Source organism: Thamnophis elegans, chromosome 7 (genome assembly GCF_009769535.1).
Source record: "Thamnophis elegans isolate rThaEle1 chromosome 7, rThaEle1.pri, whole genome shotgun sequence".
Lineage (NCBI taxonomy): Eukaryota > Metazoa > Chordata > Lepidosauria > Squamata > Colubridae > Thamnophis > Thamnophis elegans.
The window spans coordinates 22,966,357-22,992,860 of record NC_045547.1 but is presented as its reverse complement, the minus strand read 5'-3'; the positions used below and the strand labels follow the sequence as shown (position 1 = coordinate 22,992,860).

The following is a 26,504-nucleotide window of genomic DNA, read 5'->3' as shown; positions in this document are numbered from 1 at the left end:
GTTGCTCTGCTTTATACAACTTGTTCAACTTTCTCTGAATCTTTCCTGAAGTATGATATAAAAAAATGATGCCATCAAATGCCAAGTATTTTCCCAGAAAGCATGAGAGAGGATGAGAAAGAATTCTAAGCAGAACTTATGAAACCAAGTCATGCTTATGGTCTGCTGCTTTCTTTCTCTGGGGCAACTATTAAGCCATTTGTCCATGGATCCTTGGTTATATCGGCTATTTCCAGATTGCTTTAGCATAGAGTGGACCCATAATTTCTTTTAAGTGAAACTCTGAGGTTAACACAATTCCAAAGCAATGAATGCCTGCCATGTTTATCTTGGATGATACTTTGTGGAGATAACTTGCATAGATGAAGAAGGTAGTAAGTGAGATTTAAGTGCCTTAATGGTAATTATGTGAACTACCCATGGTTTGACATGCAATATGAGTCTTCTCTATACATATTGCTATCATTTTTAATGGAATTTTATTTCAAAAGAGGGGGAAAGTTCAGTCTGTGCATTTATTGCAAAATAATCTGAATAAATTATTATTTTTAGTAACATTCTGGCATAAGAGTGTACAGGAAAGATTTCTGGAAAAGAAGGCACATTTCTGGCCAAAACACTGAGCATTAGCCACCTGCCAAATTATTTAGCAGGGTCTAGGGCTGATCAAGTCTAAGTTAAAAATATTAAGCTAATTACTGCCAGCTTCTCTTTTTATATTTCCCATTACTGGGTTGTTTTTATAAGGGATTAGTGGGGAATGAGTCTTACGTCCATCACGTTTTATTCTTGGAAAAAAGGCATGTTATAAATAAAATTTTGCCTTATATTTATCTATATGGAGGACACCCATACTATTGAGATTGCTCAAGGATATCCAAAATCTGACCATTCCTTACCAAGAGTCAAGATTCCCATCTCAGTTGTATCAGGCATAATGAATTAGCTTCAATCAGAGAAATGAATGCAAGAAAGCAAGGCCCTCGTTTCTTCTTGATTTCAGCAAAAACACTGCTGCAGGTCTGGGGTTAGAGCTCACCTAGACAATTGTATTCAAAACACCTGCTCACCCCCACTCCCCACACAAAACCCATTGTGTCATCTAAGATAGAGAGAGGCTTGTATATACTGTTCTGAGAAAAAGAATATGGAATTTGGAGTGCAGTCACTGCCCATTCATCCAGCCAATCTGTTATAACTGGGAATACCTGGAGCCAAAATGACAGCATTGTATCATCTGCAAGGTACCTCCTTCTTTATTACTCATGATCTGGGGAGCTATTGAGGTCATTGTTAGTAGGGATAGCTGAGAATGTACATGGAGTTCAGAAAAGTTGATGCCAGAAAAGGAATGATGACTCTCTTTCAGTAGGAAATAAAGGCATCATTTGCCAGATATGTTGTTTGTGTGCTATATGACAAGTTGAGTAATATCTTTGCAGTTCTCTGAGCTCACCATATGCCTTGTGCTTCCATTCTTGGTTGCAACATCATCACTCTGTGGTGATTAGGAGAAAAGCATCAGGAGAAAGAGACTCTGGTTCTGAGTCACCAACATTTTTAAGATTTAGAATAGAATAACAGAGTTGGAAGGGACCTTGGAGGTCTTCTAGTCCAACTCCCTACTTAGGCAGGAAACCCTACACCACTTCAGACAAATGGTTATCCAACATCTTCTTAAAAACTTCCAGTGTTGGAGCATTCACAGCTTCTGGAGGCAAGCTGTTCCACTGAATAATTGTTCTAACTGTCAGGAAATTTCTCCTTAGTTCTAAGTTGCTTCTCTTGATTAGTTTCCACCCATTGCTTGTCCTACTCTCAGATGCTTTGGAGAATAGTTTGACTCCCTCTTCTTTGTGGCAGCCCCTGAGATATTGGAACACTGCTATCATGTCACCCCAGTCCTTCTTTCATTAAACTAGACATAATCAATTCCTGCAACCGTTCTTTATATGTTTTAGTTTCCAGTACCCTAATCATCTTTATTGCTCTTCTCTGCACCCTTTCTAGAGTATCAACATTTTTTTACATTGTGGCGACCAAAACTGAATGCAGTATTCCAAGTGTGGCCTTACCACGTTATAAATGGTATTAATACTTCATGTGATCTTGATTCTGTCCCTCTGTTTATGCAGCCTAGAACTGTGTTGGCTTTTTTGGCAGCTGCTGACACTGCTGGCTCATATTTAAACGGTTGTCTACTAGGACTCTAAGGTTGTCTACTAGGACTCTAAGATCCGGCTCACTGTTACTACTATTGAGCAAGATACTATATATATACTGTACCCCTGTGCATTTTGTTTTTCTTGCCTAAATGTAGAACTTTACTTTATTCACATTGAATTTCATTTTGTCATGATAGTACATTCATAAGAAAGAAACTCATCATAACACTCAAAGTTAACCTGTAGAGTATTTTGTGTTGCAGTTTAGAGAATTGGGGGGTGGGGGAGTTAATAGATGAAATGATATGGAAGATTATCCCCCCTCCCCAACCTATTGGCTAATAAGAAGTGAATAGCACCGTAGCTCTGAAGTTTTGTTTTTTGGATGGTTTTAATTAGAAAATGCAGAAATGAATAGACATGGTCAATGGCAATTTAACATTAGCAAACCAGATGGTTTGCTGGGTTTCTTCCTGATTTGTGAATTATAATTAATTAGAAGGTGTGTATTTGCTTAAAGGAGTTGTTATTTCTGAACATAGGTAGGAAAAAGAATGCAAGGAGCAGGAATCATCGAGGCTTTGCAGAAGGTGACACATATTTTCTTTGCCTGCTGTGCACACAAGCAGGGGAATTAGAAAGGCGCAAGTCTTCACACACAGAGAATCTCCTAGCTACATTTTACTTGGAGGCTTCTTTAATTCATCACAATTTTGCTCAGTTTTGTTCCCAGGATATTTTGCAAACCTGGTTTTTTCCCTTTCAAAAGTTAGAAGGTGTGAAATTCTATTCACTCTTAAGTGCTTAGAAACATTGGTAGCCAAATATATTGCTCTTTTCCTAAACTCTCTTACTTCAATGTAGACTTTTAACTGGTATAAAATATTTGACAGAAAGCTCCATACATATTTGCATTTTTTCTTAATAACATTTTAAAATTACAGCGTATTTTATTTTATTTTTCTCCATATGCTCAGTATCCCCATGTATCTGAGAAGTTCCTAACATCTTCAAGGAATTTACTTGAACTTCCTTTGGGTTCACAATTCAGTAACAAACAAGGTCATAAAAGCTGTTCAGGGCATGTATCTGAATAAATACAGTATTTTTTGGAGTATAAGATGTATTCCCCCCCCCCTTAAAAAAAGAGGATAAAAATTTGGGTGCATCTTATACACTGAATGTAGCCCTGCCGGCCCCCACCCTTTGGCCTCTGCCTAGCAATTTGCCTCTTTGCAACAAACAGACTGTTTCAATTTCAGCCCAGCCTGATTAGCAAAAGCAGCTGATTGTCATTGGATTGGCCTTGCAACTGTCAGCTGTTTCAGGCTGCAGGGATTGCCATTGCCATTTGCCATCTCTGCATGCCCCATTTTCGGCCTCTGCATCCCATTTTTGGCCTCTGTGTGCCCTGTTTTCAGCCTCCACATGTCCCATTTTTCCCACTGCCTGGAACAGGCATAAAATGGCGCGCACAGAGGCCAAAAACAGGGCATGTGGAGGCTGAAAAGGGGATGCAGAGGCTGAAAATTGGGCGCGCGGAGGTAGCAATAGCCTGTGGCAATCCCTGCAGCCTGAAACAGCTGATTGTCGGGAGGCTGATCCAACCGCCAATCTGCTGCTTGTGCTAATCGGGCTGTGCTGAAACTGAAACCTGCTGTTTGCTGCAAGGAGGCAAATTGCTGGGAGGCAGAGACAGTTTTTTTTGTTTTCCTCCCCAAAAGCTAGGTGCATCTTATACTTCGGAGATACTCCAAAAAATATAATACCCCTCAAGATGTTGTTTCCTATATGGTCACTCCCGCCTCCAACCCAGCACAAACTTCCCTACCCCATTATTGGCTGGTTGAGTGCAAAAGGAAATGTCTTTCATCCCTTCTGACTCTATTTGGATGCTGTCAGAGAGTGTAGCTTGAATAAGTTCTGTGTATTAGTAGGAATGGAGCCTTTTGAAAATATACCCAAGGTTACTGAGCTACCAGAAAGTCTGGATGTCATCGTTCACACAACTTGGCAGAGAAGACTCAGAGTTGGATAATTTATGGTTCAGTATGTAGTTGCATGTTGTAGAATCCAACTACAGTCTTTATATCTTTGTGTGAATCATGCCATCCTTTTAGGCCATAATAGGTTTATTTCTAGGGGGATATGACATGTTATATGAGCACAGCAACTATAGTTGGCTAATCAGACTTTATAATAGTGTGTTGTATATTCCAAGATAATATGTAATGGCTACGTTTCTTGCTTAAAAGTTTGCTGTTACAAGTTCACTGTTAAGAAATAGTCAGGCTCTAACAGAGGCATAAAGCCCCCAATTCCCCAGTAGCCCAAAGGCAGTGAGAAAAATAGAAGTCACAATGTTGAGATTTAAACTCCCATCCTTTTTACAGCTAGGGCTTTAAAGTAGAGTGAACCATACCCAAAATTCCACTAGCTACTCTTGAGGGCTTTATCAGTCTGCTTTAACCATGACTTAGTAACTAAACCTCAGTTAGCAAGGTGAGTGGGAAGATGAAGGCTTGAAATCCATAATAATGCTCCAAGGCCCAAACCATCAAATCACATTTTAGTTCTTGAAAGAGTCCTGAGATTATTGTGATTGCATGGAATAAAGAAGATGTTTGATAGGAATAGGCAACAACCATTACCTAGGATGGACCATTGAGCCTTGGGAAATAAGATAATATTCAGAAGCAATTCAGGCAGAAACCTCCCTAATTTCCTGGAATATAAGAATTTTTGGGGGTGGGCGAGTGGGTGATATAGCAGCTAGATTATACGATTATAGCTAATATTATAGCTAATCTCAATAAAAATACTTTTACTTTGTTGGGGAGTTGATTCCTGGTCTGACTATCTAGTGGGGCTGAAACTGATTTAAAAGATATATTATTGAGCTTGATCATTAAAAGTAAACATGGAAATAGAAAAAGCGGGTGCTATTTCAATATGTTGTAATATAGAGGTTGATTATGGTTTATTTATTGAATACCATATACCCTGCCTTAGGTTAGCAAATCCACTTGCTGCTGCCTCACATTGTAAATGTAAGCAAATAAAGGAATGCCAGTGAGTAATGGTTAAGATGCTGGAAAAGTCCAGATTTGAATCTACCCGTTAGCGAGGAAAGCTCATGGATAATTTTAAGTCAGTGATTGTCTCTCATCCTGGTGTACATATTTGGGGAAATAATGGGGCTGTTTTCAGCTCCTAGACCAGGGTGTCAAACTCAAAGCCCGTGCCAGATCCACCCCATGAGGTGCTTAGATCTGGTCCACAGGACTGCCCTGAAACAGCAAAGAACCAGCCATGGTGCCTCTCTAGGGAAAATGGAGCTTGGGAGGACGCATGCAGCCCTCCTGAGCTCCGTTTTCCCTCGCAGAGGGTTGCAGGAGGCTGTCGCAGCCGAAAACGAGCTAGGAGCCTGTTTTTTGCTGGCAGAGCACTCGGGCCACAAGGAAAGTGACATCAAGCTGGCCATGCCCCCATGGTCATGGACCTGCAACCCCCCCCCCCCCCCAGGTCAAACACAACCCCACAATGGGATGGTCTAAATCTAATGAACAAACAGACCTTTTAATAAATAACAGCCAGTTGATTGTGCAACTGGGAAAAATTAGGTTGTAGTGGTGGGGACCAGCATAGCTGGGGAGCATCATATTGGTAATTAATTGAAAACATGACAACCAGAGACTAGCCAGATTTAGGCATTATTTACAAAGCAGAAGTACTAGGCAAGGGTGATTTAACTTAGGCTGTATTTAAAATTGCCGTGCAGAAAGCAGCAAAGAGGTTTCATTTCAATTATCAGCTATTTTTATCTTTAGCTGACAGTCTTTACAAATGCACCTTAATTTGGACTCATACAGACATCCAACCTCTTATGGCCATCAGGCATTTCTGCCGTGCCACACATCCACCCAGCAGAACTGCAGTATGCTAAGCGCACTTTAACACCCATTTGACTTTTCATAGTGACTTGCTTTGCCCCACAGCTGTATCTCTGTCAGTTTTATAAAGATTTGCAGGCACTGTGCTTGTACAGAGGGCATGCAATAATCTGCAAGACGGCCAAAGAAATCATTGTTAGTAGATTTATGAATGATGTGGGGTGTAGGAAATATTTTTTCCCCTTCGCTTTCACACGGCTGAAATAAAACGATTCAAAGAAACGGAAAGGTGATAGTCTTAGAAGTAAAAAAATACTTTTTTTATATTATTGTAATCTAATGAAACACTATGAAGGTGAACCACAGGGACATGTGACAGGCACTGTCAGTTAATCTAGCTAATGCGATTTGTAAATTGGGGCAAGGAGTTTGGTTCATATGTGAACAGAACATTGTGGCTTATTTGACAAAATATGGTAAAATGAACTGGGTAGATAAGTGTGATATCTAGATCCAGGCAAGGTTAAATTCTCAAGAAAATAAAGAAAATATTTCTGGGATAGTGTTTCAGGTAAAATACCCTGTTTTTCCAAAAATAAAACCTCCCTGGATAATAAGCCCAATTGGGGTTATTTTGAGCGCATGCGCTAAAATAAGGCCTCCCCCAAAAATAAGCCCTCCCTGAAAATATTGCAACACAGCAGCAGCCATGAAGTGACCATGCTCGCTGCCTCCTGCACCTCAAAAATAATAAGACCTCCCTGAAAATAAGGCCAAGCACTTATTTCCGAGAGGGGGTCAAAAGAAAATAAGTCCCTGTGTTATTTTCGGGGAAACACGGTATGTACACTGTAAAAACTGAACATTTCCTAATATCAGCAATTTTCTGTTGCAGATTCATTTAGAGCTCAGTCACTCATACTTTAAAGATTGTGCAAAACTGATTAGGAAATAAATAGCTTGCAATTACTCAAGTAAGTAACTCAAGCTACACACTGCAGGGTTAAAGAACCCAAAATCATATTGCTAAGGCAATTGCTGGGCAGGAACATTATAGTGTTTGCTCAGTATTTGTGCCATCTGTCTTTATGGCAGGGAACTTCTCAGTTTCTCATTTCTCAATCTCTCTTTTATGACAGTTGGGCTGTTATTGATGATACGTCTAGATGCTGTTGAGTTACTTTTTTTGTGTAATTACTCCTCCTGTTAGGAGCACCTTCAAAGCTTTGCAACATTTCTTCTCCATCAAATCTGGTCAAAACTGGGGCCAGGGGAAGACATTTGAGAACAGGATGTTCACAGTGGGAAAAGTTGACCACTCTTCTATTTTTTGGGAAACCTAATTCTCAGGGCTTTTACACAGTTGTGTATTTGTGAACAGCTGTACCATCTTTCTATTTTAAAACCTCCCAAGCTGCACAGCTGTGCAGTGTGCCAGTATTGACTGGATGGTTGCCTAAAACAGCCTGGCTTCTTTTCCCACAATTGCAAACCTTCCTTATATTTGTGGCTTCATAGCCATGCTCTCACCATGAACTTGAATGGTGAAGGGTACTTGCCTTTTTCAACCTGTTTTTTATAATTCTTCCACAACCGCTATACTAAACCTTGGTGCCTAAATGTGACAATATTATAATCACAGTAGTTACTGCATCACATTCATTCATGTGTAACCCTAGAACTATGATGGCAAACCTAGGGCACGCATGCCAGAAGTGGCACTCAGAGCCCTCTGTGGGCATGCATGCAGTCTCCAGCTGCTCTTCTGGTTTCCAACACAAACATCTGTTTTCCGACCCGTCTTTCTGGCCATTTTCAGGGCATTTTCTGGGCTGTTTTTAGGCCATTTTGGAGCTGTTTTTTGGAACATTTTCCAGCCGTTTTTAAGCCATTTTTGGCACAGATTCAGGCCATTTTTTACTCCAAAAATGGCCTGAAAACAGCCCCAAGACAGCCCCAAAATGGCCCAAAACAGGCCCTTTTTCAGGCTATTTTCAGGCCATTTTCCAGCTATTTGGGTACTAAAAATAGCCTGAAAACGACCTGAAAATGGCCTGGAAGATGACCAAAAAACAGGCATGCACACTGGCCAGCTGGTTTTCAAGATTCCGGCGCTCTGGCCACATACCCATGCAGACACATTCCAATTTGGGCACTCAGTGCTAAAAAGGTTCACAACTGCCCTAGAAGTTGTATATGAGAAAATACATGTAGAGTGAGCCTTCAGAATCAAGAGATGCTGTAGTGTGACTTCTTCTTAAGTCTTCACAAGATACCATACTGTACTTTTTAGGACTAGTTCTTACTTATGGCCATTTCTGATATCCTGGAACTGCAAGGGGGCTATCTCAAATGACTACCTGGTGGCAGCAAAAAAGATTCAAAAAAGTTCCTGTTTCCTTTCGTTGGGGTTGTTTGGATGTTGTAGATCAGATTTAGTAGTTGTAGTAGAAGACACATTTTGGATTCAATACAAAACTGTAGATATCACTATGTAATCCATGAAGTGGCAGAACCTTTAATACCAAACAAAATGTTTCAATCTATGCCCTTTGAGAGTGTAGCATTTTAATAATTTGTCATGGCAAATTCAGAATTATTTTAGCTCACTCAAACTGCAGATGAGCAAACACTGATTCATGGCCTATTCATAGTCTATGCATTGTGGTGTGTTTTTAAAAAAAATAAAGAAGGCTGTTCCACATTTAAGCAGTAAGTTACCCATCTGAATATCAGAGCCTAAATGAAAAGTATGTATGCAGTAGTGGCAAATCTCTGTAGCTCAGGTGTAGGATGGGGATGAAGATTCTTTCTCCAAGCTTATCACCGTTTCATTATCAGGCAAGGTAAATATCTTCAGCAGAGTTTAGGGGATGTCAGTGTTCTGTTTGTAAGGGCTTCATGTGGTCAGAAGTCAGAGCCGAGGTGGCCCAGTGGTTAAATGCAGCACTGCAGGCTACTGCTAGATCAGCAGTTCAGCGGTTCAAATCTCACTGGCTCAGGGTTGACTCAGCCTTCCATCCTTCTGAGGTGGGTAAAATGAGGACCCGGATTGTTGGGGGCAATATGCTGACTCTCTGTAAACCGCTTAGAGAGGGCTGAAAGCCCTATGAAGCGGTATATAAGTCTACTGCTATTGCTATTGCTATTGCTTGTGATGGGTCAGGTGTGGGTGTGTCAAGTGGGGGTCTTGTAAAGAGTCTTGTTTTAAAAAAAAAATAGTATTTATTAAATTTTCTAACATTTAAAAGACAAAAACACAAATTTACACTTATAACAGCTTTTCCATATCGGTATCCATATCTTTCATAACAATCCTATTTACAGAAAATTCTATATTACTATCCTAAGTTACATCCTTTTAGGTATACTCTATATATACATTTACCATTTGTGCCTTAAGTTTTACGTTTACTCTCAAGCCAGGAATATCATCTGTTCCAGATATTGGTTTCTTCCCTCTCCTTCATTTCCATAGACAGTCTATCCATTTCTGCACATTCATAGATTTTTCTTCTTATAATTGGGTCTGGGAGAGTATCTGTTTGTTTCCAGTTCTGTGCTAAAACAATTCTACTTGCGGTTAATATATGTAATATTATGCAGTGCAGTAGAAATCAAATAATAGGGATAAGGAATAAGACTTTATTACCAAAATACTGACTGAATGGTAATATGGTTAAAATCTACAATTCAGACAAAATTATTTTTGAGTTTGGATAGTTTTAACCCTGGTAACAACATATGTACTGATTATCTGTAAATGACATATTGAATTCATGGAGATTAGGCTGGGATGGAAGACCAATTGGTGTTTATCAATCATCTCCCTCCATATCATTGGTTTCTAAAGGAACACACAAATTACTTCCCACTTTTATTTCAAAAAAATAACATTTGAACAAGTTCCTATTAATATTATCAAATTACTTATCCCTTTTTAAAAAACAACTAATGCCAAGCTTATGTTTAGATACTAACAGAATTATAATAGAAAAGATTCCTTTGATTGGAGATTGTGAATCCCATCAAATGGCTCCCAAATATTTTTAGACGTAATGAAAAAGCAATTGTATCTTAATATTTATATGTTTTTCTGAACAATTATTAGAATTAAAGACCGGCTTCAAAATTTGCACAGCTAAGCATTTAAACCAGCGTTCTTCAAAGTTGCAACTTTAAGATGTGTGGAATTCTTAAAGTTGTGTTGACAAAGTTGGCAACTCTGTCCCAAAACCTGTGATCACTAAGCAAAACATCACTCCATGATGGGGTTAAAACCTCACTTCCCCTTCGGTTGTTAAGTGAGCCACTTGGTTGAGCACTATGGTTCAGCAAAACACCTGACTGCAACTTATACTTTTATTTTTGTCTTCTCTGTAACCTGTGCTTGTCACAAGCCAGTTGTGAAGTGGCCAAATGCAATCATAGGACCCTGGGATTCTATGATGGTCATAAATCAAGGATTGATAACAAAACTATTTTTTTACACCATCGTATTTTTGAACAGTTGGTAAACAAGCAAAATAGATGAAACATTTTTAACTCTGCTCTTTCTGATGTCATTGCCATATCATCTCCGTCTCTACTGTAGACCTTTAGGAACAGATGGATGGATGGATGGATGAATAGATACGACAGGCAGTCCTGGGTGGCTGAAAAATATTACTCATCAGTGCCTGACTAAAATAAATTTATTATAACTTGATGACCCAGTTCTGAATATGGAAAGCATATCCTCTGAAAAGTATATGGTGTGATGTCAAGTGATAATAAAAATTTGCTTGAGATGTTGAGACAGGAAGGTCGCAGGCTGGCAGTAATGGTGTCCCTCTTTACCAATCTGAAAATCTGGTCACCTTACTTGTTTAGGTAATTCTGAGGTGGTTGATGGTTCTGTGAGTGCCTGTCCTTTATAATTTTCCACATTGCCTTGATGGTTTTTATTCCAGTGACTTTGTCTTTCCTGTTCTTAGGCTTAGGAAAAAAAAACTGGTTTCATTGGCAGTCTTTCTTTTGGGGGGGGGGGGGGGGATTTTTATTTTTTTGGTGTTTTCCTAGCACTGTCATAGTTTGTGGGTGGGGTGGGTGTGTAATGTCCCACAGTTATCTATGCATTAATAATGATCTAGTAATATTAATAATATCTAGTAATTAGTAATATCTAGTAATAACATCATCTTGGCACTCCCACCAGGTCACATGGGTGGCAGGCCACTCCCATCCGGTCACATGGGTGGCAAGCCACTCCCATCCGGTCACATGGGCGGCAAGCCACTCCCATCCGGTCACATGGGCGGCAAGCCACTCCCATCCGGTCACATGGGCGGCAAGCCACTCCCACAAAGGAGGCCACGCCCACAGAGGTGGTTCGAACAATTTTTGAAACCCACCCCTGATGTATATGTATATGTATATGTATATGTATAGTATATGATGTATATGTATGTATATGTTAATTCTCCTATATTATCAGGTATGAGAAAAAGGTATAGGTGGATGGAGGAAAGAAACAAGGATCAATGAACGAAGCTAATAAAGCCCAAAAATAGAAGTTAAAGAGAATTAAGGAGGATTTTCGTTTCTTCAAGTGCTAAACATATGGAAATTTTTTATTCTAATTACATATTATATATCACACTTAAGAGAACATTGCAGAGTAAATATGTTTGGCATCTATCAGATTAATAAAGATTATATTAGTTCCATGCTAGTAAACTATGCAAATGGAAGCCAGTCAGTGGTGAAATTCAATTTTTTTTACTACCGTTCTGTGGGCTTGATGGGCATGGCAGGGGAAAAATACTGCAAAATCTCCATTCCCACCACACTCCAGGGAAGAATGCTGCAACCCACTCTGGGGCCAACCAGAGATGGCATTTGCCAGTTCTCTGAACTACTCAAAATTTCCGCTACCGGTTCTCCAAAACCAGTTAGAACCGGCTGGATTTCACCCCTGAAGCCAGTCTTCTTGTTTATTTTTATTATAATTCCCAGGGCTGAACAATTTCCCTGCCCTTGGCTCAGACCAACCATCAGAGGCTGTTTCATATTTCCTGAAATAGCAGAGGATTTCTTCATTGGCTAGAAGGGAACATTCAGATGAATTGAACCTTTTTGTACCTATTTGTAGCTATTAGTAAATTATGAGAATGTCATATATTGTAGGAATATTTGATGTAATTGCATCATCTTTATCCTAGAGGTCAATCGTCTTATTTTTCAAAGCATATGGATTGACATGCATAGCTGGTGCATAAGCTGGTTTAATTGTTGATAACCACCAGTATTTATTGTGCACAGCCAATATACTGCTCACAGATGTAGGCCTGCTGATAAGTAATCATGTGGCCATGAGCCTACCTCCTTTCCTGATCTGTTTGTCTAGTTCTCCTCTGTCAAATGTTGTTTGAAAAGTATCCATCACTAGGAATGAAACCGAGTACAGGCTAAGCAGAAGTACTGTTAGTATGAAATACATCTGTCTGGTATTCTGGAAGCTGTCAATTTTCCTAGCAAGATCAGGTTTGTATATTGCTTCTAGATCCATCTTTCTCATTAGATAAACATCTTGGAGGGGAAAAATTCAGAGAATATGGCATTAAGTCGTGTGGTTTTTCCTTGTCTGAGAGTCTAGATTAGGAGTTGGATAGTGGAAGAAATCTCATCTCTTCTGTAATAAAGGCTTCATTTTTTCAGCTTTTATTTCTATCTTGTTCTAATGACTATATCCAATTCTTGCCTGGTCTTCAAAATCCAGGTTCAGTTTTCTCATTTCTAACATCTCTTCCTCAACGAATATCCAGATGCTGTGACAGATGCTCAATACAGTATTGATGGAAACTGCCCATTACGATAATATCAGATTACTTTTCTGTTGTATTCTTGGCTTTTGAGTTACTTGGAGCCCGGTAGAAAGTGCACATGTACGTCCATTGCTGAAGGATTGCTGCATTTTGTTTCTTCTTATCTGTATTGTTGATTCAGCACAACTTTTCTTATGTCCATTTGAAATATCTTCTCCAGAGCTCTCCACTTGATATCTACTCTGTTATCTTCTTCTCTCTCAGATCTTTTATTTTACGTGAAATAGTTTTCTCTATGTGATATTTTATTTCTGTTTGACACACAAGTACACACATTCTTTAACATAGACACAGAGAGAGCACTTATTTTAGTCACTGTGTTAATTGTTATTTATCATGTTTTAAATTGCAGTGACGTTTGCTTCAGTTTTTCATTCGTCAACTGGCTTGTTTTTAATCTCCGTGATTCAAGTGCTTTTTGCTCTGGTGTGATTAACACATCTGAGAAATAAAATAATGAATTCACAATGAATTGCTCCAGCATCATCCAGGGATTTAGTAATTGATCTATTTCAGTTTTCTCTGGCAGCTGGGGGATCTATTTGACCCCTTTTAAAATTACTGTTTATTGGTAATGCTGTCATTGCTAGGAAGGCAGCTTTGATTCAAACCGATCAACCGTAAAAGTAACTCTAAGTAAATATGAGTTGCCAAATGTGGGGTAAAATAAAATCCAGCCTTGTGACATATATTTCTAAATAATATGTTTTTCCCCCTAGTGCAGCAAATAGCCTTATGGATTACACTGAGAAAATGCCATTGAAATGGAAATATTTAAACTTTTCCCCAGCATTCTAGTCATAATACAGACCCTCCTGCACCACATTCTCCTTCTCTCTCTCTCTCTCTCTCTCCCTCCCTCCCTCCCCCTCCTCTCTCTCTCTCATACACACACACAGAGTCCTGCTACAGATCTCTAATACCTTGTCACTGTCAGCGTTCCAAATATCATGCAGAATTAAATCAGAGTCCAAGGCAGATCTATTCTTAAAGTTCCAATTTAATAAGACAGACATGTTGGCACATCTGTGGAAATCCCAAATCTGAAAACTTCCTGGGATTTCACCCAGTTGAAAGTTCATGATCTTATCCCCACATCCATAAATCCATCACATGGTTCAGTCTTCTTCAGCCACGCTGGCATTCCACCCATCTAGTTCCATTCAGATTCAGAGGTGCAGAGACAAAAAAGATGACCTTGGGCTTCTAGAAAAGAATGACAACACCACATTCCACAATTCTACTCCTTTTTATTCCCCCCTCCCAACTACTACACTAATGGAACAGCATAGGAAAATAATAGAGAGTGTGGCAGGCCAAAACTCCTAAAAGGAATAGAACTGCAGGGCTGACAGTCACATTTGGAACATTTACATTGTGTAAGACGGCGAGTCATATTTTGTGGAATGGCAGTTGTATAAATATGAATAAATAAATAAATAAATTTATCTTTGAATTTAGTGATCCTTGTTAGTATTTAGAGATCTAGTAGAAGTTCTTAATTTTTCACCTTGAACCAAATATATTGGTTCAGTGGAACAGCTTGCCTCCAGAAGTTGTGAATGCCTCAACACTGGAAGTCTTTAAGAAGACGTTGGATAGCCATTTGTCTGAAACGGTATAAGGTTTCCTGCCTAGGCAGGGGGTTGGACTAGAAGACCTCCAATGTCCCGTCCAACTCTGTTATTGTGTTTGTATTTGTATTTGTTTTATTTTCTGTAATACAAGGCAAGCATGAGGTTTTGTATTAATAGGAAAGCTCTATCACTCCTTTATCTGGGGATGGCATAGAAAAAAGAGAGCGGAGTTGTTTTTTTTAAATGAAGAAGATGGGGTTTTCTCAAGTGTGACTCCTGCTGATAGGAACATTTTTCCTAAATTGTTGAAGCTGACTCCCATTGTTTATGTTTGTCATCATCTGTTATTCCTTTCCAATCATAGTGGTATGCATTTACTGAATATCTTGGTGGAGTAGTTGCTATTTTAATTTTACGTTTTGTGACTTGTGGGTTTTAAGCTGTATTGTTATTGGTTTTGAAGGTTGAAGTGTTGCAAATAACTTTGAGTAATTTGACATTAATGTTGTCCAATCTTATCTCCTCATTATTGTTCCTTCTTGTCTTCTGATACAGGTATGGCCTCCCATGTGCAAGTTTTCTCTCCTCATACCCTTCAATCAAGTGCCTTCTGTAGCGTGAAGAAACTAAAAGTCGAACCAAGTTCTAACTGGGATATGACTGGGTACGGCACACATAGCAAAGTCTATAGTCAGAGCAAAAACGTGCAATCTTCTCAAGCGGCCGCTGCCATCAATGCCTCTCTCCAAATTCCAAACCCCAGCATCCCTTATGAGCAGACCATCATCTTCCCAGCCAGCACCGGGCACATTGTGGTAACATCTGCCAATAGCACCTCTGGTGTGGTTGCAGTATCTGGGCAGGCATTGGGTGGACCACACAACCTGATGCGTCGAAGCACTGTGAGCCTTTTGGATACCTACCAAAAATGTGGACTTAAACGGAAAAGCGAGGAAATCGAGAACACAAGCAGTGTTCAAATTATTGAAGAGCATCCACCGATGATTCAGAATAATGCCAGTGGGGCCACAGTAGCCACCACAACAACGTCCACTGCCACATCCAAAAATAGTGGCTCCAACAGTGAAGGGGATTACCAGTTGGTACAACATGAAGTGCTGTGTTCCATGACCAACACATACGAAGTATTAGAATTTCTTGGCCGTGGTACTTTTGGGCAAGTTGTGAAATGCTGGAAACGTGGCACCAATGAAATTGTGGCCATCAAGATTCTTAAAAACCATCCTTCTTATGCCAGGCAAGGTCAAATTGAAGTGAGCATCTTGGCTCGGTTAAGCACTGAAAGCGCAGATGATTACAACTTTGTCCGAGCCTACGAATGTTTCCAGCACAAGAACCACACCTGCTTTTTTGAGATGTTGGAACAGAACTTGTATGATTTTTTAAAGCAAAACAAGTTCAGTCCATTGCCCCTTAAGTACATCAGGCCAATATTACAGCAGGTAGCCACAGCTCTCATGAAATTGAAAAGCTTGGGTTTGATCCATGCTGACCTCAAGCCAGAAAATATCATGTTGGTGGATCCATCTCGGCAGCCCTATAGGGTCAAGGTTATTGACTTTGGTTCTGCTAGTCATGTGTCCAAAGCTGTGTGCTCAACTTACCTTCAGTCCAGATACTACAGGTAAGAGACTTCAGGCAAATAGATTAAGCTACATTATTCTTTAAAGCATTTAACCATGCAAATAAACAAACGGAATGCTATTTGATTCCTGCCGCTTGGTAACTGCAATACTATAAGTCTTTGGTAATGTGAAGTGGTGGTGAAGTAACATCAAACTTCATTAAGGTATCATAGCTCTTTTTTTTAGTATGCCACGGTGGTGCAGAAAAATCTGAGTTTCACTCTAGCTCAGCGGTTCTCAACCTGTGGGTCGGGACTCCTTTGGGGGTCGAATGACCCTTTCACAGGGGTCGCCTAAGATCATCGGAAAACACATATTTTCGATGGTCTTAGGAACCGAGACACCAATTTGATGGTTGGGGGCCACCACAACCTGAGGAACTGTATTAAAGGGTCGCGGCATTGGGAAGGTTGAGAACCACTTCTCTAGCTCCATGTGGCCCTTTGGTACATTCTTCCACGGCAGATTTCTTATAGTATGACATTTCATAGAATTATGCTATGTATAAATTAATGTGGCTGTTAGGTGTCAAAAGACTGTTGTTTTAGATCTTGCAGACTAACAAATCCAGAAGTAATCAGTTAGGTGATTCTTCATTATGGGCGATTGGATCAAAATATACCATGGACATGCTCAAATCTGGTAGATTTGATCAAAATATGCTCACCATGTCTCACAATTTAAGTGCAGCAGTTGCTTTGCCTGTAAAAAGTAGGTAATGCTAGTTCTTATCAAGGGATGCGGTGGCTCAGTGGCTAAGACACTGAGCTTGTCGATCAGAAAGGTCGGCAGTTCGACGGTTCAAATCCCTAACGCTGCATAACGGAGTCAGCTCCCGTTACTTGTCCCAGCTTCTGCCAACCTAGCAATTCGAAAGCATGTAAAAATGCAAGTAGAAAAATAGGGACCACATTTGGTGGGAAGGTAACAGTGCTCCGTGCTTTAGTCATGCTGGCCAGATGACCACGGAGACGTCTTCAGACAGCGCTGCCTCTTCGGCTTTGAAGCAGAGATGAGCACCGCCCCCTAGAGTCAGGAATGTCTAGCACATATGTGCGAGGGGAACCTTTACCTTTAGTTCTCATCAAGAAACCTAGCAAGATGCTCAGAAGACTGAAAGAGCCATTTACCAGTCATCTTGCTCACTACTGTCTATTAAAATCCAGATTTCAAACTCTGTTTGAAAGCAACTTTTCAGGATTGAGTAAGAATTACCGTATTTTTCAGAGTACAAGACGCACCTTTTTCCTCAAAAAAAAAAGGCTAAAAACCTGGGTGCGTCTTATATATCAAATACAGCATTTTTTTGCCTACCGAAACCCCGCCCCTTCACAAAAATAGCCATGCATACCCTTATGGAGGCTTTCAGAGAGTTCCTGGGGGCTGGAGAGGGCAGAAATTAGCAAAAAATGGGCTGTTTTTTGGCCCCCCAGCCCTCAGCAGCACTCTATAAGCCTCCATAAGGCTTTATTTCTCTCTCCCCCCCCTCTCTCTCCCTACCTACCTACTGTATTTCTCTCTATCTATCTATCCCTCTATCTATCTACCTACCTACTCTCTCTCTCCCTACCTACCTATTGTATTTCTCTCTCCCTAGCTACCTACCTACTCTTTTTTTAATTTGTCTTTTCAAACCTTGGTGCGTCTTATACTTTGGTGCGTCTTATATTCTGGAAAATACAGTAACTCTGGAGTTTTGCATAGGGTTTACAGCAGCTGACCCTAACTCTGAAAAGCCACCAACCTTCTTTTACTTTTTAGAAACTCTTTTTTAAACAAGAAGAGTCCCATTTTCCACGGGGATAAGAAGCATTGTATATTGCACTCGACCAGTTTCTGATACCCAGTGATGGTTCAACAACAGCAACAATTTAGAGGTTTCACTGCCTGTTGCTGCATTTATATTGCCCTGATATAGGAAGCATAGGAGAAAAAGCTGCTATGAATAGTGTGGCAGGGTCTGCTATAGTGCTAAAAAACACATTTTTGAGTTCTAATTCTCGAGGCTATCGTCATTGTGGTCCTCATTTGCAGCCCCTGAAATTTAATTTGTAATTATTTATTTTTATTTTATTATAAATTTAACATTTATTTTTAAGATGGTGATTAATAAGCTGGATGGAGGGGAGTATGTGTGATCATTGGAATGTTACCTGTGATGTTCATAGGCTGTCCAAGACCACAGAGGAATTTGAAATTACGTGTATATATAAATATAAATTAAAAAAGGAGAATGTTTTGTTTTCTGGGGGAGAAAGCATTGCAGTATTAGGGCATTTTAGCCATGGCATCAGCAAATTCCTTGATTATGTTTGTGTAATATTTGCAACTTTCTGACTTTGAGGTCACCGCACCCATTTTAGCTAATTTCTCTATTACAATTTATTATAAGAAAAAAAATCAGGAAACTGAATTGGGCTACGAACAAAGTCATAAGGAATATATCTATTATTGCTCTGGCATATGCTGATGGCAATAGTGGGGGAGGGTGTCACAGTAAAAAGCATGTGGAACAAGTCTCTTAAAAATAGATATACATGTGAACTAAGACGGATTGGAAAACAATACAATCAGTGGTAGGACTCCAAATCTTTTCCTACCGGTTCTATGAGAGCACGCTTCACACATGTGCACAGCACTCAAAGACCGCCCTCGGTGTTCAGCGCTGGTGAGCTGAGCTCTTTTTAGCTCAGTTGAGGAGTGGAAATCCATTCTGCTGCGCCAATCAGCTGAGCTAAAAACAAGGGAATATAGGACAACGGGGGTGGGAGGACAGGGCCAACCAGAGGTGATCTTTGCCACTTCTCTGAAGTACTCAAAATTTCCGTTCACCTGTAATGGTCTGAACCGGCTGAATACCACCTCTGAATACAATTTGTTTTACATTGAATTTATTGCCAGTTCATTATAATAAATGATAAAGTTTATTTCAGACTAAAGAGATAAAATTGCTTTCAGAAAATATACATGGCAGGTGAATGTTTTAAACATTGATTAAAAGACCAAACAAAACATGATAATGATTAGTCCTACAAAATAAATATTGGTTGCTTTTTAAAAAAAATCTTGTTGTGATAATTAATCCTGGCTTGGTGGACAATATTTTGAAGAAGATGTTTAGGGTTGCTCCTAAAGTGGCAGAAGGGATAATCTGGCAAGGGCAGATTCTTCACTGTAACCTTCAAGGTAGAAGATCTTTGCAAACAGTTTGTTTAAATGACTTGTTGGTGGAATACTATAATTTACTGTTATGAACCATCAGAGATGGAATCTTCCCTGTTACTTAAAAATTTATACCCAGCAAATGGGAAGCAGGTGGTTTCCAAGAAGCCTTAGAATGTACCCTTAAACGTTTTAATTAAACCAGGTCTTCTGGTATCTTTATTCCTTCTGGTTAGCACATTCAGACCTTAATGGTACAGTAATTGGGGCAGGGAGGAAAGGTAGAACAATAATCCGCTGACGAAAGAACTTGCACCATTTCCTGTTTCATCGTTCAGCACTAGGAACAGAAAGAGCTATTAGTCAGATATGCAGTATGACCTTGCCATCTCAAATCACTGCACCCAAATGTAGCTCTCTTGGCCTATATGGGACTGACTGAACCAGGATTTAATTCGACAAGTATTTGGCTTAAAAATAGGCATTGATATGGTTTGTATGGTGAATCTCTGTTAAGTGATCGGATGGAAAATTTGCAACTGGAAGAGAGTCTCGCAGACACGTGAGCAAACTGTTGTTTCTCTTTCACACATCAGTGTGAGCCACACATATTTCACAGGGAGGTGTGTTTGGGTACATAGGGCTGGTTCTTTCTCATGCTATTTTTTTAAAAAAAATAGCAGTTAAAACAAGTAGGTTTTAATCACTTTAGAAGAATAACCTATAATAAGAGGGGAAATCCTTAGCTTACTTATAGAATTTTTACTGTTGTTCAGTTGCTTCCATGTCTTCATAATCCTATGAATAAATCTGCCCAGATTCTCTGTCAATAACTTGTTCTTTGAATTCTTGCAAGCTCATGCTTGTGGTATCAGTGATAGTATTTTGCCATATTGTCTTCTGTCAGCTTCTTTTTAAAAATTATCTTTTATTTTTTAAAGCATCAAGGTCATCTCCTCCTTCCTCATTATGTATCCAGAATTATTGAAGTTTTACCTTAGATTGCAGTTAGATTCTGCAATAAATAAGAATAATTCTGTGTTTAATCTCTCCTAAAAGATCTTAATAGCAATAGCACTTAGACTTATATACTGCTTCGTAGTTCTTTACAGCCCTCTCTAAGTGGCTGACAGAGTCAGCATATTGCCTTCAAAAATCTGGGTCCTCGTTTTACCGACTGTGGAAGGATGGAACGCTGAGTCAACTTTGAGCCGATCAGGATCGAACTCCTGGCAGTGGGCAGAATTAGCCTGCAATACTTCATTCTAATCATTGCACAGCCACAGGTCTTAAAATAGGAAGATCTTACAAGTTGTTGATGGAGAAAGGACCAATGCAGGACTTAAGAACTATTGGGGTACTGCTAGCAGCTGGAATATAATCATGAAATATGATCTGAATTCACTGGTAATTTTGTTAGCAATTTATAGATTTTGCAGAATCCTCAAACCAAGGCCTTGGACAAACTCTAGATCATTTCAGCAATACAGCTGATTGCATAGAACAGAGCATATGTAACTATGGATTCCCAAATCCAGGCCGAAAATTCCTCACAAAAAGACCTATAATGTTATGTCCTAATTTTATAAGACTTAAACTAATCTCTAAGTGATCCTTTTGTACATTTGGTAATAGTGAGGTGTTCCTCTCCACTGGATGATTGAGCAAGAGAGAGATCTCAGAGAGTGCTTGCATCACTCCAGGATCAGCTTCAATCAGACTGAGGATTAATTAACCTGTTTGATAAACAAGATGTTTAGTTTATGATTAGTTGTAGCGTGTTTTATATTTCAGTAAAGTGAATCTTCTTTTAACATCTGTAACTCTCTGGAGCTTACAAGTGATCAGCTTCTCTTCTTAGCAGAAACCTCAGTCTCATTCCATCTCCTAGATTTTTAGCAGATCAAGTGGAAAAATGATTTGATGACAGAGGAACCATTCAGTTTTTTGTTTGTTTGTTTGTTCGTTCATTCCTTCATTCATTATTTTATTCTTTCATTCATTCATGGCATATAACAAGATGGAGAGCCATTTTGGTGTCAATACTGACTCGAAGGCACATACCCCACATACATACAACTAGAGAGACATGCAGAAGATGAAGTAAGGATGTGGATGAAGAGAGAAGATTTTAATTTTTTTTTTTTACTTCAGAACTTGTCACAAGCTTGGGGTGAGATGGCAATTAAATGAAATTCCTTGCTCCTTATTCTCAACATTTTGCAGTGGGCAGAAGTGCAGACAATTCTGAATCATCCTCAATGCTTCTGAGGGATTGACAAGTTAAAATGGTATTGGTGTGCAGTGCCCACATACAAGAAAATTCCCTGCTCATAATTGCTTTGTTCCTATGTATTGCTGATTTTGGCTCTGTCTATTCTGGTATGTAGTGTCTATGTAGGCACTTGTTCTGACCTAGGCTTCCCCAAAAAGCACGAGGCAGAGTCCTGGTCCTGACAAAACCCCTTTTTATTAAACAAATGTGAATTCCTCTCATTCACATTCAACAAGCCTGGCAAACAGTCTTTCAAAGGAATATTTATGATTACAGACCTTATCTATCTTGGAAAGCTGTCATGTAAATATTTTTCAAATGAGGTGCTGTGCAAAGAAAGACTGAGCACAGAGTCTCTGAGATTCACGGACAGATCTTCACATTCCTGAAACTAATCTAACGACTGAACAAACTAATTGTTTCCTGCAAAAGCCCACTCCCCTTTCGCTCCTCTTTTATTTCCTATGGGAGGGAACAATAACCTTCCACCTGTGATTTTACTCCCAAGTCTACCCTGATTTCTGAGTTGTTCTTTTTTTCTGGCAGCTCTGCGCATGCGCACACTGGGAACAGGCTCCAGCTGTTCCTCTGCCTTACTGCTGTCTAGCTCTGTAGGCACCTGATCACTGCCAGACAGCCTCAAACCCCATCTCTGTCTCCAACGCAGAGCCATCCTCCGAGCCTTCCCCAGCTTTCAGGACTGGGCCATGTTCCTCCCCAACCTCCCACTGTCCGACTCTGCTGCCAGTTCCGCTGGTGGGCCACAACAACACTGAAAATAAAATGCTTAAACCAATACAATTTATTGTACAGTGCACCCTGTTGAGCTAGGTGAGCTAAGGATCCAACTCAGTGTTGGAACACATTACATAATATTATTTCAGGGACACTTGTAGACCAGCAGTCCCCATGTCCAAATTCCCCAGTGAGTATAAACATTGTGAGAGTTTTAACAAATCTAGAGGAAGCCCAGATTGGGAATGCTGTTGTAAACATAGCTGTTCAAGGATGTGATAATTATTCAAACCTATTTACGCAACTGTGACGGTGTTAAAATCACAGACTATATTCTATGGATGAATATCTGTTTTGTAGGTTAAAAGTCCTAGATTGGATTTCTGTCATTTCCAGATAGATAGATAGAGAGATAGAGAGATAGATAGATAGATAGAGAGAGAGAGAGAGAGAGAAGATAAATAGTAGGCATGATAGGGGACTTCACTTGGATTTTGAGAGTTTCTTCTTTCTCAGAAACTTTCCTTGGGTTGATGGTCATTTCTCCCCCCCCCCCCGTCTTTCCTTTCAATTGTATCCATTTCTTAGAGACTGGGTAGACAGGACTGTCAAAACTCAAGGTCCGCTGGTTTGAATCCAGCCCGCGAGGTGCTTAATCTGGCCGTGGGGGCAGCCTGGAAATCGCAAATTATGTGCCTCAGGTGTCAATCAGCGCAGGATCTGGGCTCTCATTGGTAAAACTCATGGAGCGTTCTGGCGGGAGAATTGACGTGGTTCTAATTGGTTGCCGGGGGTTGACAGCTTCCATATAAAAGGCTGTCAACCCGAGTAGTTCATTTCTGTTATTCTGGTTTACAATAAACATCTTCTGGTTGACTTGCCTCCCAGCCTCAGCTCGTGATTCCACAGTGCCATCTGGCAGCCAAAATGGGGCACCCTATTTTGGGCCTGGACTGCCTTCTGCAGCACTCTGCTGACCAATCAGGGCCCGGGGTGGGTGGGTGTGGTGGCCAGCAGGATGCAGAAGGCATCTGTACTGTCCCCATCCTCCCAGCTGGCCCGTGCAGGAGAAGTACAATGCTGATCCAGCCCTCAAAGAATCCAGTGTAGGAGTGTTGTAGAGATGACCAGGCTGAGCTCAAGGGGGGGAGGGGTTTCTAATGCATTATCAATCATGAATCCATTCAGGCCCACAAGAGATCTAAGTCCAGCCCAGCTTGAATTCCTTTCTATTCTTAACTCCCGCTGATTCCTTCAACGTTAGTAGTTCAGATTCTTGTGGAGAACTTAAGCTTGCAATAAATCTTTATACCCATGTGAAACTGCCTGTATCTCCTGATTTCCCTGGTGTTTGACAGACTGTTGGAGAAGTCGTTTGCAGTTTAGCAAGGTTTTTCAAAGTGGTTTGCCATTTCCTCTTTCCTAGGGATGAGAGAAAATGACTGGCCCAAAGCCATCCAGCTGGCTTTGTACCTAAAGTGGGACTAGGACTCGTGGCCTCCCAGTTTTACGCTGATACCATTAAACACTACTTGAAAACTGGCTCAAATAGACTAAATAGTCTGATGTGTATAGCAGGTTGCCATATCTTGCTCAGGAAAAGAGATCTCAGCTGTGACTTTGGAGTGTTTTCCTTCTATGTTTCCTTTACAAATATGAAGTTAATCTCATGCATAGTTCCTCCATGAATATCTTTGACAGCTTGTTACAGATAATCCAGCAATTTTACAGAAACGTCCCCGAGAGCAGAATTTAAGTCAGTTTGTTTTCTGAATTTAGTTATGAATTTACTGTTGCTGACTGGATGTTCTTGTTTTAGTTCTAAAGGTTGAATTGTGGAGACCTGTAAACCACTACCACTATTCTTTCAGTTAAGTAAAACTCAAAGATTGCATCACAAATTATGCTTGGGAGTCAATAATCAATATTCCAACTGATTATTTGAATTTCTCGGTACAGAAAAGATAAATGAATTGTTGGCTACGAATCTGTTGTAAGATATCTTTGATGATAGCAATAGCAATAGCAGTAGACTTAAATACCGCTTCATAGGGCTTTCAGCCTCTCTAAGCGGTTTACAGAGAGTCAGCATATTGCCCCCAACAATCCGGGTCCTCATTTTACCCACCTCGGAAGGATGGAAGGCTGAGTCACCCTGAGCCGTGATATTTGCATTGTCAAGGATTTCCTGCTTCAATTTCCAGGATCTTAACTTTCCCCCCCAACTTCACCTTGAAGTTTTGATTAGGATAGTAGAATAAGAGGCAATTGAGAAGGAACCTCTTAATTTCTGATGGACAAAATATTAGGTTAAAATTTTGTTTGAAGTTATGAATTAGTATTAAACAAAAGTCAATTCCCTCCACTCTAGTTTTTCAAATATTTTTTAAAAAAGTAATAATAAATATTTTTCTAACAATAAAAACAAATAAAAATATATATATTTAAAGGCAGGACTTTAAAAAAAAGTGAGACTTTAGAAATTGAGTCAAATGGTCAAGGGAACACAGAAATTGGGGAGATTCTTATCTACTTTTGATATTTAATATTGGGAGAGGGATTTTTTATCCTGGTGCAATGAAGCACTTTTGCAGTGTCTGTGCCTCAGGTACAGAGGAAATGAAATAAAGATTTGGTGGGATGCATTTTGATTTGTAAATTGGGGTGTAGAGAGAAGATTTGGGCAGGCTCTTCCCAAAGCCTATTGCAGCATTCTCTCTCCCAATACTTGCGGCAAAAGCTTTAAATAATTCTATCCAAATTCTGCTCTTACTACTGATTTATTTTCTATTTGAGTACATTAATTTCTTTCCTGCACTAAATTCCTTGTAATTCCCAATCTATAGTTGGATTTATAACCATATAAATCCTTGGTTATGTTTTCCCCAGGTATAAAATGAAATTTGTACTGGTCTTAAAACAGTTTGAAGTATCAGCACAAAACTATTTTTTTAAAGAGCAAGAGCAGAACTGGAGATCTAGGCTCCCCTTCCTCCAGAGGTGGGTTCCTAGAGTTTCGACCTGGTTCGGTCGAACCGGTAGTGAAATTCAGGCTTGGGTTCGCAGAACCAGCAGCGACCTAGGCCTGCCGCACCCCCAAACTGGTTCTTTCGTTGCCGCATGGTTACCACCGCTTTGGATTTTATTGACTGCACACACACAGTTCACTGTAAGTTGTTGTGCGCATGTTCTGTGCCAGACGCAGTGAGCATCTAGCGCATCTTGTGTGCGCATATTGCACACGGGTTGCGAACTGGCACTAACACCGGTAGCAACCCACCCCCGTCTTCCTTTGTATAATGTTCATAATTTTATAATCCTCACTTTGTATTTGTCAGCTTCAATGCTTTTAGCTTTTCCTTTCATGGAAGATGCCATAATACGTATTCTGTGGCTTTCTGATCTCTGATTCTTCCTCTGCCCTCTCTTTAGAAGACTGTTGAAATATTTTCAGGTAGCAACCCTGAATAGTCCCTCTTCGCTTGTGTTAGCTTTTCATTGAAGTGCTTCAAGTAAAAAACAACCCTCTAATTTGGAGGCAGATGTATTTGCAAAGAGCATTTTGGTTTTTATAGGAAATACATGCTGTATTTGGAAAATCTCCTTATAATTTGTCTTTCCTTGATGATGTTACTGACCACGGTGGATTTTTGCTGGGCTGTAAGTGACTTGAACTAGAATTCCTAGTCCTTCAAAGCAGCAACTTTTCAGGTGAAGGGCACCATTATATGATGTCACACAGCGTCACTCAAGGCAATGTTCTACTTCTCTCCAGCAGACTAAAGAAGAACCAGTTTAACAGGCAGACAAAAACTTATGATAAGTAACGTATTAAAGACAATCTGAGAAGTCATTATGAAAGAATCCCAATAACCAGTGTGTAATAAAAGTGAGCTCTTTCTAGATACAAACCCAAGTTCAAATACCTCTGCCTCTTCCTGTTGGCTAAATGCTGTAATGAGTGGGGTAACACTCTTTGTCAGGATCCCAGTTTCCATCTGCTTCTTATTTTGGTAATGATTAGAGCTGATTCCTTCTAACAATAACTGAGAATTCTCTGTGAATGGTACCCCCTAAATGAGGGGTGTCAAACTCAAGACCTAACTCTAAACCACAGAGTGCTTAGATACGGCCCGCGGGCCAGCAGGCCATCCAAACTCCTTGGCTCCATTTGTGGCTGAGATG

General features: G+C 40.0%; 1 protein-coding gene across 2 annotated transcripts in view; it reads left to right on the top strand.

Moving 5' to 3' along the window:
* The window catches only part of HIPK2 (homeodomain interacting protein kinase 2), a 155,274-nt gene that overhangs the window by 52,039 nt on the left and 76,731 nt on the right, over positions 1-26,504 (top strand). For both annotated transcript variants that reach the window (XM_032221921.1, XM_032221920.1), the window contains exon 2: positions 15,057-16,146. In XM_032221921.1, the coding sequence (XP_032077812.1) occupies positions 15,057-16,146 (1,090 nt within the window). The remainder of the gene's footprint in view (positions 1-15,056; positions 16,147-26,504) is intronic.